The sequence below is a fragment of the Tauraco erythrolophus genome, chromosome 2 (assembly GCF_009769465.1).
Source record: "Tauraco erythrolophus isolate bTauEry1 chromosome 2, bTauEry1.pri, whole genome shotgun sequence".
In the NCBI taxonomy this organism is placed as follows: domain Eukaryota; kingdom Metazoa; phylum Chordata; class Aves; order Musophagiformes; family Musophagidae; genus Tauraco; species Tauraco erythrolophus.
The window spans coordinates 98,022,205-98,038,094 of record NC_141466.1 but is presented as its reverse complement, the minus strand read 5'-3'; the positions used below and the strand labels follow the sequence as shown (position 1 = coordinate 98,038,094).

Below are 15,890 nucleotides of genomic sequence, written 5' to 3'. Positions count from 1 at the left end.
CGCACCAGCAGGTCCTGTGTTTCTCCTACCCACTTCATGGTGGCTGGGCAAGGAATGGGTAGAGATCAGCTACAGCAGAGCTCTGGAAACCAGTCAGGGCAGGGAAGAGACCAGCTGCCCAATACCCTCAGGCACAGACTGAGACCCCTTCCTCCGTATGGTATGCATAAAACACAAGGGACCTCTCCATGTAAACCACATTCTTTGATACTTTTAATTGCAGTAGAACAAAACAACAGAAAAATAATCAAACAAAAATAACCAAGCCAACCAAAATACAGTATCCTACCCTGGGAGTTTGGGGAGGCAGCAGCTCAGAGGAAGGGCTCTCCCACCCCAATGGAACAAGGACAGTGTTTGATGCCTACTGGGAATGTGGGAGATCCCATGGCAGGGGAGAGAGGGGAAGCCTGATGCCTCCTCACCTCCACTCCCCATCAGCTGTTCCTACACAAGTAGAAAGACACAAAACAAACAGGCCTCGGGCTGCCTGAATCACTCACTACTGACAAACAGGGAATCATGCCCTCCTGCACCCTGCTGAAAACAACCCCAACCAAATAAATCAAAAAACAATAAAAAGACACCACCAAGGAGTCAGTAGCAGCTAGTGAGAGCAGACCCCCTCCTAAGCAGACATGATGTGGGGCAGAGGCCTGGCAGGTGAGGGAAGAGGTTTCTTCCTACTTTAGTCTACCTCTTCCATGCGGGATGCATCTTCATCTCCCTCCAGAGGGGGGATTTCATCAGAGGCAGCTGCACTGGGCTCCTCTGCAGTCACCTCATCTTCATCAATGCCTGGGAGAGGGGAGAAAAGGAAAAGATGAGGCCTCCAAGTGACACCAAGTGGCGATCCCAGAGGTACAGCCTCTCCCAGAGCAAAGGCTGGCTCCTGCCCACAGCCTGAAGAACAAAGCTGTTGGCATCCAGTAGTTATGCCAAACCACAGCACCTCCCGATATACATTTTTAAAGAAAAAGTTGGGTGCAAGCACCAGCTTGTTTCAACAGCTGGGTCGCATCTCTCATGACAGGCTTCTGACACTCACTCTGAAGAAATGAAAAGCCTCAGCTTGTCATCTGAGCAGCCTGGCAGGGGCTCCCGGCCTCGTGGAGGACAGGACAGTCCACTCAGAGCACTGAGCCCTCCTAAAATACCTTGTTCCAGTTTTCCACTTGCCCCTAAGCCACCTTGTATACACATCACACCAGCAGGGCTTCCTTAACTGGCCTCCCCCCTGCCCCAAGGCAGTTACGCACCAGCCTGCCCAGCTAACCCCTGCTTCAGGACCTGCTCCAGGCCTGAGAAGGTGCATAGACACCTACCGAGCCCCAGTTTGATCATTCTGTAGATGCGGTTGGAGTGGGTCTGGGGATCTTCCAGGGAGAAACCAGACGACAGCAGAGCTGTCTCAAAGAGTAGCACCACCAGGTCTTTGACAGCTTTGTCATTCTTGTCAGCATCAGCCTTCTGGCGGAGGGTTTCCACAATCGGGTGGTCAGGGTTGATCTCCAGGTGCTTCTTGGCCATCATATAGCCCATGGTGGAGTTGTCCCGCAGCGCCTGAGCCTTCATGATGCGCTCCATGTTGGCCGTCCAACCATAGGTGCTGGTGACGATGCAGCAGGGAGATGAGACCAACCGGTTTGAGACAGTTACCTGCCAATGTAGCCAAAAGTTAGCTGAGCAAAATCCTCACATGCCCCGGACTGGGCCCAGCCATAGCACACATGATACCGCAGGTCTTTGCTCCAGGTTCACCTGGGGAACTACCCGAAGCAAGCAGAGATCCTCCAAGCAGCCCCAGGACTGCCGCACACACTAGTTTGGAGAGCTCAGCCAGCACCTTCAGTACCCACTGCATGTTTCCCACACTTACCCTCTTCCCATCAATGCACGTATTTGGGTCAGTGCCCCTCACCTGCAGCCTGGCTGCTTAGAGCAAGATGGCGCAGTGCATGCTGGGACCTCCAGTCTCCTTTAGCGGCTCCTCTGCAGGAGATGAGAGGCATGCATTGAGCTGGGGCCCTTGCCTGCATCACAGCGGGCCCAGCCCTCCTCCCTCCAGCCCAGGACACAGCCTGGGGCTGAGCTCCCTGCCCATCTCACCTTCTCCACTTTCTTGTCCAGGATCTCCTTCATGAGTTTGCAGAGGGTCTCAAACTTGGCCTTGCTCTCCTCCATCTTCTTTTTCTCCTCCTCATCCTCAGGCAGCTCCAGCCCCTCTTTGGTGACTGATACCAGGGTCTTGCCATCAAACTCCTTGAGCTGCTGCACGCAATACTCATCAATGGGCTCTGTCATGTACACCACCTCAAAGCCACGCTTCCTCACACGCTCCACAAAGGCTGAGTTAGCAACCTGCTCCTTACTCTCCCCTGGATGTAGAAATCAGAATGGTTTGGGTTGGAAAGGACCTCAGAGATCATCTAGTTCCAACCCTCCCGGCCATGGCCAGGCAAACCCACCACTAGAGGTCAGGTTGCTCAAAGCCTCATCCAACCTGGTCTTGAACACTTCCAGGGATGGGGCACATCCACAACTTCCCTGGGCAATCTGTTCCAGTGCCTCACCTCCCTCAGTAAAAAATTTCTTCCTTAGATCTAATGAAAATCTCCCCTCTTTCAGTTTAAAGCCATTGCCCCATGTCTTATCACTACATGCCCTTGTAAAAGGTCCCTCTCCAGCTTTCTTGTAGGCCCCCTTTAAGTACTGGAAGGCTGCAATAAGATCACCCCGGAGCCTTCTCTTCTCCAGGCTGAACAGCCCTAACCCTCTGAGCCTGTCTTCATAGCAGAGGTGCTCCAGCCCTCGGATCATCTTTGTGACCCTCCTCCAGACCCACTTCAGCAGCTCCATGTCCTTCTTGTGTTGGGGACTCCAGAGCTGAACATATTATTCCAGGTGGGGTCTCACCAAAATGTAGGAGTTGGTTACAGCATGACAAACTGTATGGATCACTTGGAGCCCCTAGCATAAAACTGGCTGCAGTCAGGGCTCCAGGCCTGGTGATCTTTCCCCAGCCCCCAGGGATGGGCTGTGATTCAGCAGAGAGCTTTAAGTTAGGGCTGGTAGGCAGGTAACATGCTTTCTATCTCACTGGGGCATGGAGAAGCTCTGGCTCACCTGTGATGTAGTAAATGCTCTTCTGGGTCTCCTTCATACGGGACACATACTCCGAAAGCGAAGTCACCTCATCGCCTGACTGGGATGTGTGGTAACGCAGGAGCTCTGAAAGGCGCTTTCGGTTGGTTGAGTCCTCATGGATGCCCAGCTGGGGGCAGAAGAGATGCATGAAGCCTCCAGGATGGGACTTGCATGCACTTGGCCACCCCCAAAGCACAGACATCTCTGCCCACCCCGACCATTGGAGTCCTGGGCCAAGGGCCACTGGAGGGGCCAGCTGCCCACAAAGACTCTCTGGGGCACCTGCGAGACCCTTCCTCTACACTAACACCTACACAGAGAAAACACGGCACAAGGACAAGATTGCTGCTCAGAGGCAGATGGGTCATGGGCCTCTCCCTCCTCCAAGTGCAGGGTGCCCAGATCTCACCTTCAGATTCTTGGAAAAGGCCTCATAAAATTTCTTGTAGTTCTCTTTGTCCTCTGCCAGCTCAGAGAACAGCTCCAAGCATTTCTTTACAATGTTTTTGCGGATCACCTTGAGGATCTTGCTCTGCTGGAGCATCTCACGAGAGATGTTCAGAGGCAGGTCCTCCGAGTCCACAACACCACGGATGAAGTCTGAGTAGGGGAAATGAAAACAGGAGTCAGGTTAAGAGCTCTGAGCTTCATCACGGGAGGAGAAGTGCTAAGACACTGACTGCTGTGCACCCACACCAGCTAGTGCCTCAGCCAGCTGCATTATACTGGGAGCAGTACCACAGGCTGTGGGGGTCCCACCTCCACACTGGGAGGCTGAGGAAGGGGGGTGCTCTTACTTAGGTACTCAGGGATGAGCTCATCACAGCTGTCCATGATGAAGACACGCCTCACATACAGCTTAATGTTATTCTTCTTCTTCTTGTTCTCAAAGAGATCAAAAGGGGCACGGCGTGGGATGAAGAGCAAGGCCCTGAATTCCAGCTGCCCTTCTACGGAGAAGTGCTGCAGAGTCAGGAAGAAAAAACAGCTGCCATGGTGTCTCCTTTCTACCCCTTCCCCCAGGATCCACAGCAGGCAGGCTGAACTGCTGCTCCTCAGCGCTGGGGCTAGCAAGGGGGCACAGCAGGGTCTCTAACATGCAAGCAGCCTACACTTCCACTCCTCAGGCCCACTGCCCCCTACATGCCAGGGTTCATGGGCATCCAGCAGGCCTAGATGGAGAAGTCATGCTTCTCTGAGGCTCAGTGTCCTCCTGTCCTGCTTCTAGACTGGAACTGACAACCCTTCCACCTGCACAGGAGTCGCAGTGCAGGCTGAGGGACCACTGAGTGGCCCGGGAACCCTCAGTCCCATACTGAGGCACAACCATGTGGTGGGGCTCTGAGTATGGGCTAGAAAGGAGAGCTCTATCTCTCCTAGAAGGCCAGGGTGGCCCAGCACCCACCTTGACAGCCAGGTGGTCCTCCCAGTCATTGGTAAGGCTTTTATAGAACTCGCCATACTCCTCCTGGGTGATGTCATCAGGGTTGCGGGTCCAAATAGGCTTGGTCTTGTTCAGCTCCTCTTGGTCAATATATTTCTCCTTGATTTTCTTGGTCTTTTTCTTCTTGCCTTTGTCTCCCTCCTCCTCCTCATCAGAGCCCACATCCTCGATCTTGGGTTTCTCCTCATCTTTGGGCACTGTCTCTTCCTCTTCCTTCTCGTCCTTCTCCTCTGCCTCATCATCACTGATCTCTTTCTCACGCTCCTTCTCCAGCTGTGGAGAAAGTGACAAGCAAGAGTCAGGGCCATGAGCTCAGGTTTAGCCCCAGGCAACCGTTACCAGGAATCCGTTTGCTCCAGATAAGAGAAAGGCATGTCCTCCTGATGTAGTACAAGGCTCAACAAATTCAACACCTGGAACCAGGGCTTCACCTGAAACCAGCCCTCAGAGTCCCTCCACAGCTCATACAACCAAAAGCTGTGTCTGAGAAGAGACAAGGGGCTCCTTTGTCCACAGCTTGTTTAGATAACCTTTAGCTGCATAGATCAAAGGCCAAAAGCCTGGCTGGACATCCACCACCTTTACCTCTCCAGTAAGCCCTCAGCCTCAAATCACCTCTGGCCACAGAAGCTGAGAGCACTGTTGCTCAGTATTCAGCAGCCAGGAGCCATGGAAGGGAACAGAAGAGACCATACTCTGCCCTCTTCTGGGCTCTTGGTCCCAACATCACCTAGCCCTGTCTCCAGCCTTCCAGTAAGTCCCCACAGTCCTTCCCTTACGTACATATAGCGTGATGGGGTAGCCAATAAACTGGGAGTGCTTCTTCACCACCTCTTTGACACGCCGCTCCTCCAAGTACTCTGTCTGGTCTTCCTTCAAATACAGGATCACTTTGGTGCCTCGTCCAATGGGCTCACCTACAGTGGGGTGAGAGAAATATTAGTGTTAAATGACATAGTATTAAAGGGCAGACGGCAAGTGGGACCAGCTCCTCAAACCTAAATGCTACTTGATACCTAACATTAACAGGCATGACTGACCATGCACCACAGCTCCAGGGAGCACCAGAAAAAGGGGTGCTTCTAGCAGAGAAAGACACTTGGTGTTTTGTACAACACATACCATGGTCAGTTCGGACAGTGAAGGAGCCCCCAGCTGACGACTCCCAAGCATACTGCTCGTCATCGTTGTGCTTAGTAATGACAACAACCTTCTCGGCCACTAGATAGGCAGAATAGAAACCCACACCAAACTGCCCGATCATGGAGATATCTGCACCAGCCTGTGGAAACAGAGAAAGACTAATAAGTAGCAAAGAGACAGGAGATGCAAGTGATTCGCAGCAACAAAGAACTAGGTCAGCATGCAGACAAAAAGGGGCAAGTGCCAACAGGCAGCCAGCCCTACCCTCAGCTCCTCCCTGCTGTTAGAGAAGTAGGGAAACACTCAGATAGGACAACAGCTGCTACTACAAAAAAGGCAGCAGGGCTGGGGTTATACACTAATGAAAGCCTGTGGCCCAGACCCTAGGGAACTCACACAGCCAAAGGCAACCCACCTGCAGGGCTTCCATGAAGGCTTTGGTACCAGATTTAGCAATAGTGCCCAGATTGTTGATGAGGTCTGCTTTTGTCATCCCAATGCCGCTGTCCACCAAGGTGAGCGTGCGGTCTCGGGGGTTGGGGATTATGTCGATCTTGAGGTCCTTACCACTGTCTAGCTTTGAGGGATCAGTCAGGCTCTCATAGCGGATCTTATCCAGCGCCTAGAGAAAAGGATAATGCTGACCACAACCTCCCTACCCAACAGCCACCTCCCTCCCCCAGCAAAAGCCTCGCGGGCTGCCCAGGCAACAGCCTCGCCCAGGGCACCCCTAGAAGGACATCAGCCTCCCCCCGACCCCCCAGCACAACAAGGAGGCCGCCCCACAAGGGCACAAGGAGCCCGAGCTCACATCGGAGGCGTTGGAGATGAGCTCCCGCAGGAAGATCTCCTTGTTGGAGTAGAAGGTGTTAATGATGAGCGACATGAGCTGGGCGATCTCCGCCTGGAAGGCGAAGGTCTCTGCATCCTCCTCCCCACATTGCACTTCCTCAGGCATCTACAAGGCAAGCGCGGGCCGTTAGCACCGGATGGAGCAAGGGGAGCACAAGGCCAGGCCAGACCCCGCCCGGCCCGGCTCAACCCAGCAGAAGACCCTCACCGTGTCTGGCGAGAGCGACCAGCAAAAGACCCACCACCCCTTCCGGCCGCCTTTTATATGCAAGGGAGGGGCGCAGCGCCCACCGTCTCCTTCCGCCTTAAAACGGCCTTGGTTCCTGCTCCAGCCTCCCGGCGCCCACTCCTCTCATAAACACGCTTCCCCGCTGGCCTCGCCCACCCCGCCCGTCTCTATCTATTCCATTAGACGCGGTAGAGGCTGGTCTTGCCGCCGCTCCCCGCCCCGGACGTAGCGGTAAAACGCTGCGTGGGGACCGCTCGAGTTGCCGTTTAGCGGCGGCGGCCATGGTGGAGGCGGGCGCGCAGCTCTCAGCCCCATGCCGCTGCCGGGCTGGATTCCTACCGGGACACCCCGCCGCCCGTCGCCGCGGCGCTCCGAGGGCCGCGGGTTCCCGCGGCCCTCGGAGCGCCGCGGCGACGGGCGGCGGGGAGTCCCGGCGGGGGACTATTTCCCGCTGGCGGCGGCGGAGGAGCACCGTCGCGGGTGGTTAGCGATGTAAGGGATTCTGGTTGAGGTTCCCATAGGGGTCACGGGCGGCGCCCCCGGTGGTGCTTCCTCGGTCGCAGGCTCCGGGTTTGGGCGCGGAACCGGCAGTTCTCGGAGCCCCTGGAGGGTGCCCGTTGTCCCAGCTCCATGTAGCTCTGCCGTCTTGAGGCTGGGTGTGACCGGGGCCCCTGGAGATGAGGAGGGGACAAGATGGAGGGGCTCTGGTCGGGGGAGGGCAGGTTGTAGCGATCGCGTCGGGGTCTGAGAGTAAAACAGGCCCGTTTTCCTCATTGGAAACCCGTGTTTGGATACGCTATTTTTAGTGTTTAAGGGCAATAAGATAGAATCATAGAATGGTTTGGGTTGGAAGGGACCTCAAAGATCATCTAGTTCCAACCCCCCACCATGGGCAGGGAAACCCTCCACTACACCAGGTTGCCCAAAGCCTCATCCAGCCTGGCCTTGAACACTTCCAGGGATGGGGTATCCACAACTTCTCTGGGCAACATGTTCCCAGTGCCTCACCACCTTTAGAGTGAAGAATTTCTTCCTTATATCCAATCTAAATCTGCCCTCTTTCAGTTTAAATCCATTGCCCCTTGTCCTATCACTACACGCTCTTGTAAAAAGTCCCTCTCCAGCTTTCCTGTAGGCCCCCTTTAAGTACTGGAAGGCTGCAATAAGATCACCCTGGAGCCTTCTCTTCTCTAGGCTGAACAGCCCCAACTCTCTGAGCCTGTCTTCATAGCAGAGGTGTTCCAGCCCTCGGATCAGCTTCGTGGCCCTCCTCTGGACCCACTCCAGCAGCCCCACGTCCTTCCTGTGTTGGGTACTCCAGAGCTGAACGCAGATAAACCTCATGCCTTATCCTCCCTGTTGGGGCTGTGGCCACGGGGGTCCGAACCCCTCGCAGTGCAGAGCTGGAGCGATGCCTGACTGGAAAAGGGATGAGAGGACCGGAGCCCTACAGCTTTTGGCAGGGGAGGCCGAGGAGGCCATGGCCCTGAAGGGTGTTTTGTGGGGTGGAGGCCCGCGGGCAGGGTGCTGCAGTTTCCCCCCAGGAGCAGCAGGTGGCACTCCCAGCTGTTCCCAGGCACTAGGAAAGCTCTCGGGTACGTGTGCCGCAGGTCACTGCACCCCAAATCGTGCAGGTGCATCCCCTCATCGGAGTGCCGAGGGCAGGACCGCCTTCCCATGCTGGCCCTGTCCGTGCAAGGAATGCGCACACTGTGTCATGGCTTCAGGGGATCCCAGTGATGCCCATTCAACACCAGTTCCAGCTCCCTTCAGCCCTTGCACCTCTGCAGCCCTCTCCCCTGTGGTGATGGAGACACACACACACACATACATACCCAAAGGGGCGTTTAAATCTTTTTATAGAAAATGGCAACTGTACAGACACTTTTACACAGACAAGGGATGGGAAAGCCAAGGAAGAGGTCAAGCCTTCCCCTGCAGCACAGGCAGGGAGGGAAGGCAGCCTGGGTGGGAATGGAGATGCCTCCTCTCCTCTTGCAGCCCACAGCCAGACCTCCTGTCACACAACCAGGAGGCAAAAAGAAAACTGGCAGAATCACTCGGAAAAAAAAGAAAAAAAAAAGTAGGGAACAAAAGCAAGGAGGAGAGAAGGTAAGGTGTGGAGACCTTCTCCTCCCTTAGGTGTTGACTCTTTCTGTGGGTAGGACACAGATGTCTATGTCCCTGGGATGTTGCTGGGCAGAGGGATGTGTGCCTAGCAGAGAGCTGGCTGGGACTCTACTCCCCATCTGCAAGTCTCACCAGCAGGAGAAGTGGTATGGGATGTTTCCAGGCCCCCTGGAAGGAGAGGAATTTCCTAGGTGCCTTGGGGACAAGGGCAAGAGCAGGAGTAACACTGGTTACCAGCCTTCAACTCTGTTGGAGAGAAGGAGGCTGAGAATGGCTTTTGGCCTTGAGCTGGGGCAATTATGCAGCGTGGGAGGCAGCTGGACCTCTGTGAGATCCTGGGGGTCTTAGACACACACAGCATGGGGAAGGAGAAGGCACGTAGGCCTGAAGGCATCACACAGCCGAGCGTGGCAGGAGCCAGGCCAACCCTGCAGGAGTGGAACCATCCCTGGGTGTAACATCTGCCATGGCAGTGCAATTTGGCAGGGGTAGGCGTGAGGTGTCGTCTCTCCACGGCACCCAGGTGTCCAGGGCCTTGGAGGATGCGGATCCGTCTCGGTGTCCCTGCACCCTCCAGGTGCCTTTGCTAGATGAGCATTCGGAACAGGAAGGAGATGGCAGCTCCTAGGGCCAAGCCCAGTGACAGGAAAAAGGTCATAACGGCTCCAGCTGTCTCTGCTTCGTGGGCAAGCACTTTCCTAGGGGAGAAATAGGTGTCAGATCTCTCCTTGGCGAGGCGTGCCCCGTGCTCTGCCATCAGTTCAATGGAGAGGTGGGAGGAGGCCACAGAGGAGCCAAAAGCTGTGCTCCTCTGCAGTAGAGGAATGGCAAGAGCAAATCCACCTTGGCTTCAAGAGTCTGGTTCCATGTTACGGGCTCGCAAAGAAAGTGCATCAGGCAGGCTGTTCTGAAGCTCCCGGTGCCAGAAACAACCCCCCTGACTCCTGCCCTGATGCACTGCAGCCCACCTGGCTGAGCCCCACCTGGGCTCCTCGTGCTGCCTGTGCTCTGGTGCTGGGCACAGCTGCCCACCCTGCTGTGGGTGCTGCACCACGCTTCACTCCCCTCCAAATCCCCACTGCATCCGGCCCCTTCCCCAGCATGGTGGGTGGGGGAAATGGAGAGCCCAAACGATAGCTTCCTCATCTATAGGACATGGAGGCACAAGGCTGGAGGCAGGACACTGGGGTTGTCTTCCCCGAGGTGGTGTGGCAATTCCCCTCTGTGCCTGCGTCCTCTTGGGGAGTCCAGACACCAGAGCTGGGCAGAGCCAGACCTCAAGTCGTGCTGGGGCTGGCCTCTGGGGGTGTAACCAACCTTTCCCCTGTTCCCAGCTCTTACTCACTTGGGCCCAAAGCACATGCAAAGGCTGGCCAGGTAGCCGTTGGAGAGAGAGAAGAAGATCATGAAGATGATGTACCAGGCGTCATGATAGAATACAACAGGCAGGTAGTCACGGGGCTGCACATTGCACAGCATGAAAAGAGGGATAAAGATGACACGGAGGGCCACCATCACTGGCAGGAGGCAGCTGTCCTTCCCCGGCTGGAAGAAAAACACAGGTCACTGAGCAGCTGAGAAGTGGACATTTGTCATCCCATGGCATGCTGGCAGAGGCTACAGAGGCTGTCCCTGCTGCACTGGGGCTGTGGAGTAGCCATGGAGAGGGCAAAGTTGCTGAGAGACTTTCTCTGCTGGAACAAATCTCAGCATCACCGCTCACTGTGGAAAGGAGGTCCTATGAGGTCTCACTACTGCCCTGTAAGTCCTATCCCAGCCAACTTAGAGTGCAGCAGCGCTGAAGCCAAAATACTGATCTGGGCTTGTGAGCGACTGCTAAGCCCTTGCTGGAAACAACAGGCAGGCAGGAGAGCCTCGTGCACGCTCACGCAGTCTTCTCCCACAGTGAACCACTCCGCAGGACAAGGCTGGCTGAGGTCAATCCCCTCTGGCACCTCCGGGCCTGCAAACTGGGCTCTAACCAGCTCTTCAGCCTCCCACGCCATACCCCAGCCAAGCAGGGCGAGATCCAGAAATCTGGGAAAGGGATTACACTGGAGATGTTTCGGACAGTGCTGGGAAAGGCACGGACCGAATTAAAGTCTCCTCGGATTCTAAAGGAATCCCTGAATGCCTGAGGCTGGGACAAAGAAGGAGGCACCGTCTATCTCTGCAGCCGGGACTGAAGCAGCCCTTGTACGAGATGTGCCTGGGTCCGTCCGGGATCCCCTCGGTGGGGTTCCAGGGTGGCAGATGACAAGGCTGACTGGTCTGGGGTCAGGAGAGACCCACAGCTGCCTTGGGAACTGCCTGGGCTGGTGTAGCCACGGGACATTTCATGAGAACGAGGGGAAGCTGAGGTCAGGCCAGCTGCCGTGCCTGTGGGCAAACCAGCAAGAGCAGCAGCCTCTCTGGCCCGAGGAGGAGAAAAAGAGCGAGCGGGGCCCCAACCAGGGAAATGAGGCCCAAACCACATGCAGTCAGACTTTCCACACAGCCTTGTTTTGGAAACATCTCCTGCTGGGTCATCCCATCAAGAAGGCTGCGGCCTGGACACCCGGCAACACGGCTCATGGCCAAGGCTGAGAGCAGCCAGCGGCAATGGCCAGCGGAGAAGCGGCTCCAGGCCGTGGGGAAGCCAGGCCCGGACAGACTCCATGGCGCGTGGTGCTGAGGAGCTTCTCTAAACAAACAGCCTGAACAATACAGGGGAAAAGGGCTCTTGGGGGTGGGCGAAGGGGCAAGAAGAGACACAGACAAGACAGCCCCCTTCCTCGCCCACCTCCATCACGGCTGCCATCACTCAGCCCCGGCAGCTCTGAGCCAGGCAGGGGAGATGAGAGCGAGGAAACGCAGCAGGGGACAGCTCTGAGACCCATGCAGCATGGCTCTGCCCTGCTCCCAGGACAAGGCTCTTTAAAGCAGCTGTGTCCTATGCAGAGGCCAGAGGTTTTATTTTGGGCTGCCCTGTCTTTCACCCTCTTTCCCTGCCACCATCCTGCCTGGCTATTTGCATAGCTGGAGTGAAGGTTTGTTTACAAAGAGGCTGAAATGGAGAAGGCAGCTTCATCTAAGCCATGCGGAAAGACGGGTGGGAGGAGGACAGGACAACACTGCGGTTCTCGGCTCTGACTTATAAATCTCTGCTTAGGACTTAAAGCCAGGGCAGGAGTCAGCTCTGCATCTCCCTCCTCTGAGCCATGGATGGCACCCTCAGTGACAGCCATGGCTCAGGGGCCTGGGCATGCAAAGTGCCTGGGCATTTGCTCCCTGCCCCATGCTTACCCATGTGAAGAGGGCAGTGAGACTCCGTCCCGTCCAGTCAAAGACATTAAAGAGCAGGAAGCAGGAGACAGGGATGAAGTAGAGACCTGCAGAAGGGGGAGAAGGTCACTGACGAGCCCAGGGTGCCCCAGGCCCTCCTGCCAATTGCACAGAGACTGTCTTTCAAGCCCGCTCCTCCTGGCTTCCTGCTAAGGGCTGGAATGCTCTCCGAGCCAAGCTGGTGCTTGCATACAAACCATCACGCACAATGATCTCCTCTTCTCCTCAGGCACCCCTACTACTTCAAGCCTTGCTTTCTTTCCTCCCATTTACCTTGTTCCCAGTTTCCTCCTACCCCACTCGTTCCCTGGCCACACTTACTCCATCTGTTTCCCTCTCCGAGGTCAGTGGACACCTTGGCTGTGATGGAAGGAAAGACGCCAATGGTGACAGTGAAGACAAAGCAGACGGACACAGCCATGACCCAGAGCTAGGCAGATGAAAGAAAGAGGCTGGTATCAAACACAAGGCAAGAGACCAGTGCAGGGCTTGTCTCCCCTCCCCATGCTCTCCTACACCTATGCCCATCAGGGGCAAGGGCAGGGGTTGCTGGAAGCTCACAGACCTTCTTAAAAATAGCAATGACTGAGGGCTTCTCGTCAGGGTTGAGGACAGGGATGATCTTTGAGTTATTCTGCTCCACCCCATTGGGCTCGTCTGCAGGGAGAGACACAAGTAGGGCATAGCAGACCCCAGAAAGCTGAGATCTAATTTAATCCTTCTCATTCTTCCTCAGAAAGTTGAGATCTAATTTAATCCTTCTCATTCTTCCTCTCAGCTCTTCCTCTGTTTCCTTCCTCTTCCTCCTCTCAGCCCCTCACCTTTCTTAATCAGATCTCTCTTGGTCTCCAGCTCTGCATTGTACACACGGTACTCTGTCTTGTCCTTCATGGAGTAGTATCGGAAGAAATCCTGCAGAGAGACAGCCACAGAAAATTCATTCATGCATGAGGAATGAAGGCTGCCAGGGGCTGTGAGGTAATAACAGATATGGGCAATATGAGCAAATGCAATATGGGCAATATGAGCAAATGCAATATGTGCAAAGTATTCCTTCCACTTACATCCTATAGTTATGCTTTCCTTCTCGCCCAGGGGCTCATTTCCACAGTACCCCAAGGACACTGGAGTATCTGAGGTGGGAAGTATCCCTGAGAGCTCCGTCAGGACGCGGGAGAGCTTGCCCTGATCCAGGAGGTGGAGGCTGGTAGGAGCCAAGGCTGGGGTGCTAGTAGGCCACAGTCCTTGTGCTGTGATGCGCAAAGGTCCCAAGTCCCCACACCCTTCCCCACCAGGACAACAATGTCTCACCATGCGAGGCAGAAGGATGTAGGAGAAGATTGCCAGCACGATCGCCACACAGGCCGTGGTGAAGTAACCGATGAAACTCTCAGGTTGCCGGGCACCAACTGGGAGCACAGGAAAGGAGGGGAAAAAGGAAGATGACGAGGGCTGAGAGGAGCGAGGTCCTGCTGCCATCTCCCACTCAACCCTACAGCAAGACCTCAGCAGATCCTGTTGACAGCAGTGCTCTGGGAAAGCCCTGTCACTCGCAGGGCAGGGATTACTTACTGGCAATACTGAAGATCATTGCCAAAGCAGCAAAGGTGCCCGCCAAGCCCTGCCCACTCATGATGGGAGCTGTGTAGCTGGCAGGCAGGAGCCCTGCCAGCCCAAAGAGGCTGCTCTGGAGGATGGCACCAAAGGCTGCAAAGAGGAAAGATGAGCAGAAATAAGAAAACAAAGGCAAGGATGGACTGCACCTCTGTGGGGAGCCAAGGCCCCTGCCCTGCGAGGCAAGGCACGTCTCGCTCTTCCTTGGCTCTCCCGCAGTAAGGTTCAGCTCTTCTCCCAGAGAGATCAGTCCTAGCCATGGGGCTGTGCCCCATTCCTTCCCCCTGCTGCCTCACGCACAGTTGATGAAGACGATGCTGATCATGGTAAAGATGAAGAAGGGACGAGGCTCCATGGCAACCTTCACCATGATGGCGGTGACTAAGAACACCAGCCCGATGGCCACTAAGCTGCCCGAGATGCGGATCTGCTGGGGAATCCTGCAAGAAAAGGTATCAGTGAGGAAAACCCACCTCCCAAAAGCCTGTGAGGCTGGAGTCAAGCTCTCCCATGGGAAGCGCTCCCTGGACAAGCGCCAGCCCAGAAGACCAGTGTTTTGCCTTTGACCTGACTGAATGGGCTGTGGCTTGGCTCAGTGCTGGGGCAGGAGGACGGGCCAGGGCTGGGCAGCCCTATGGGGGCTGACAGGGGCAAGGATGGGGCATGGCTCACCGCTGGTGGATGAAGGAGTTGAGGCAGGTGAAGACAAGGAGGGGCACCATGGCGCAGAGAGTCATGAAGTTGTCAAACATAGACTGCAGGTAGGAGGGGGACAAGGCAGCCTCTCCGGTCTGGTTCTGGGAGCAGTTCATATTCTCTCGGTCCGCAAGGCGGCTGATGAAATACTGCGAGAGGAGGAGCCTGGTGGGGCCGAGGTGCTGCGAGGCTTTCCGCCAGCACACTCAGGCCACCCTTGTCCCCACTCCAGCCCCATGCCCAGCCCTCCTGCCGCCTCAGCGCCACTCATCCCATCCAGATCACCCACGCTTCTGTCTCCTGCATGCAAATGCGGGGGCTCTATGCTGTGCTGTGCTGCCACATCTTCCTGTGTGTGGAAGGACATCTAGCATGTCCTAGATGTGACAGGGGACGATTAGTGTCATGGGCACCAGCAGAAGGGAAGCCCTCACCTCCCTGGCGGTCATGAAGAAATTCCATGGCAGCAGTGTTCCCAGGCCAAGGATGAAGAAGATCAGCCAGACAGCCTTGTACCTGCAGAGGGGACAGAACGGAGCGTGATGCTGGGCAGGGCAGGGGACAGGCATTGCTTCTGACTGTCCCTGACCCCGCAGCTGGAGGCACCAGGAGGAAGAGGGAGGACAAGATTTATTGCCCTGTCCCTGCTCCACAGCCCTGCTAGCCTGGGCTGCCCGAGGAGATGTGGCACAGCAGAGGGGCTGTAGGATGCCCTCCCGGGGTGGTATGAAGGTAGGGGGAGGCTGTCTGCTCCTCGGCACATGGCACCCAGAAGCACAGCAGCCGTTGCCAGAGCTGGGAGGCAGTTGCGCTCCCCAGGCGTGTCCCAGTGCCAGGGAATGTTTACAGCCTGTTTGCTATGAAAAAGCTGATGGAGAGAGTATCTCAGGGAAGGCACAGCTCAGCAGCCCAGTGAGCATGCAGGAGAGGGGCTCCTCCAGATGCTGGGTGCCCCTGTCCTCCCTGACCTCCCAGTATCCTGGATGTGCCCCCACACCCACCCTGGAGCCCAGCATTACCTATCTTGGGGCCCGTCTCTTGCTGTCATCTTGTGCGGCAAGGGTCACCACAGGTCCCAGCAAGTCTCGTGGCTGCTCTCCGTCTGGAAAGCAGAGGATTTTATGGCGGAGTGAGGGACGCAGGCCAAGCAGGGGCAGTGCTGGTTTTAAAGCCCCTGGCCATGCTGCTGGTTAAGTGCTCCACAGTACCATGAGCCAAACAGAGCCAGCAAATAACGAGAGCACAGCACAGCAGCTTTGGAAACCTGCGGCTCAGAGTCCTTCAGCTGAGGGATCGTGACACACAGCCTTA

General features: G+C 55.9%; 2 protein-coding genes across 4 annotated transcripts; both read right to left on the bottom strand.

The window, feature by feature from the left end:
• Positions 1-426: 426 nt before the first annotated feature.
• On the bottom strand, positions 427-6,692 carry HSP90AB1 (heat shock protein 90 alpha family class B member 1). Of its 3 annotated transcripts, none has more exons than XM_009987054.2 (11): positions 6,546-6,692; positions 6,150-6,356; positions 5,714-5,873; positions 5,375-5,508; positions 4,553-4,864; positions 3,945-4,110; positions 3,557-3,747; positions 3,127-3,274; positions 2,110-2,378; positions 1,326-1,659; positions 427-798 (listed from the first exon to the last, which is right to left on the bottom strand). In XM_009987054.2, exons 1-11 carry the CDS (start codon positions 6,690-6,692, stop codon positions 689-691), a joined length of 2,178 nt encoding a protein of 725 aa, XP_009985356.2. In that variant the 3' UTR covers positions 427-688. The 3 variants fall into 3 exon arrangements, with proteins under 3 accessions (XP_009985356.2, XP_009985357.2, XP_009985358.2); XM_009987055.2 differs by having other exon boundaries at positions 5,714-5,843; XM_009987056.2 differs by having other exon boundaries at positions 5,714-5,865; positions 6,286-6,356.
• A 2,839-nt stretch (positions 6,693-9,531) lies between these two features.
• SLC29A1 (solute carrier family 29 member 1 (Augustine blood group)) lies at positions 9,532-15,627 on the bottom strand. Its single transcript, XM_009980906.2, has 12 exons — positions 15,599-15,627; positions 15,014-15,095; positions 14,556-14,728; positions 14,184-14,323; positions 13,842-13,976; positions 13,581-13,678; positions 13,091-13,181; positions 12,835-12,926; positions 12,591-12,699; positions 12,231-12,316; positions 10,291-10,490; positions 9,532-9,643 (listed from the first exon to the last, which is right to left on the bottom strand). The coding sequence occupies exons 1-12, from the start codon at positions 15,625-15,627 to the stop codon at positions 9,532-9,534; spliced, it is 1,347 nt and encodes a 448-aa protein (XP_009979208.2).
• Positions 15,628-15,890: the final 263 nt, after the last annotated feature.

What these genes read in the sequence shown, in the direction of transcription:
- HSP90AB1 (XM_009987054.2), bottom strand. Translation starts at nt 6,692, where the DNA reads ATGCCTGAGGAAGTGCAATGTGGGGAGGAGGATGCAGAGACCTTCGCC. An exon ending in CCTTCATGGAAGCCCTGCAG is followed by an intron (nt 5,874 to 6,149) that starts GTGGGTTGCCTT and finishes CTGTTTCCACAG; the next exon opens with GCTGGTGCAGATATCTCCAT. An exon ending in CACTGTCCGAACTGACCATG is followed by an intron (nt 5,509 to 5,713) that starts GTATGTGTTGTA and finishes ACCCCACTGTAG; the next exon opens with GTGAGCCCATTGGACGAGGC.
- SLC29A1 (XM_009980906.2), bottom strand. Translation starts at nt 15,627, where the DNA reads ATGACAGCAAGAGACGGGCCCCAAGATAG. An exon ending in AACTCCTTCATCCACCAGCG is followed by an intron (nt 14,324 to 14,555) that starts GTGAGCCATGCC and finishes CTTTTCTTGCAG; the next exon opens with GATTCCCCAGCAGATCCGCA. An exon ending in GAGAGATCTGATTAAGAAAG is followed by an intron (nt 12,927 to 13,090) that starts GTGAGGGGCTGA and finishes CTCTCCCTGCAG; the next exon opens with ACGAGCCCAATGGGGTGGAG.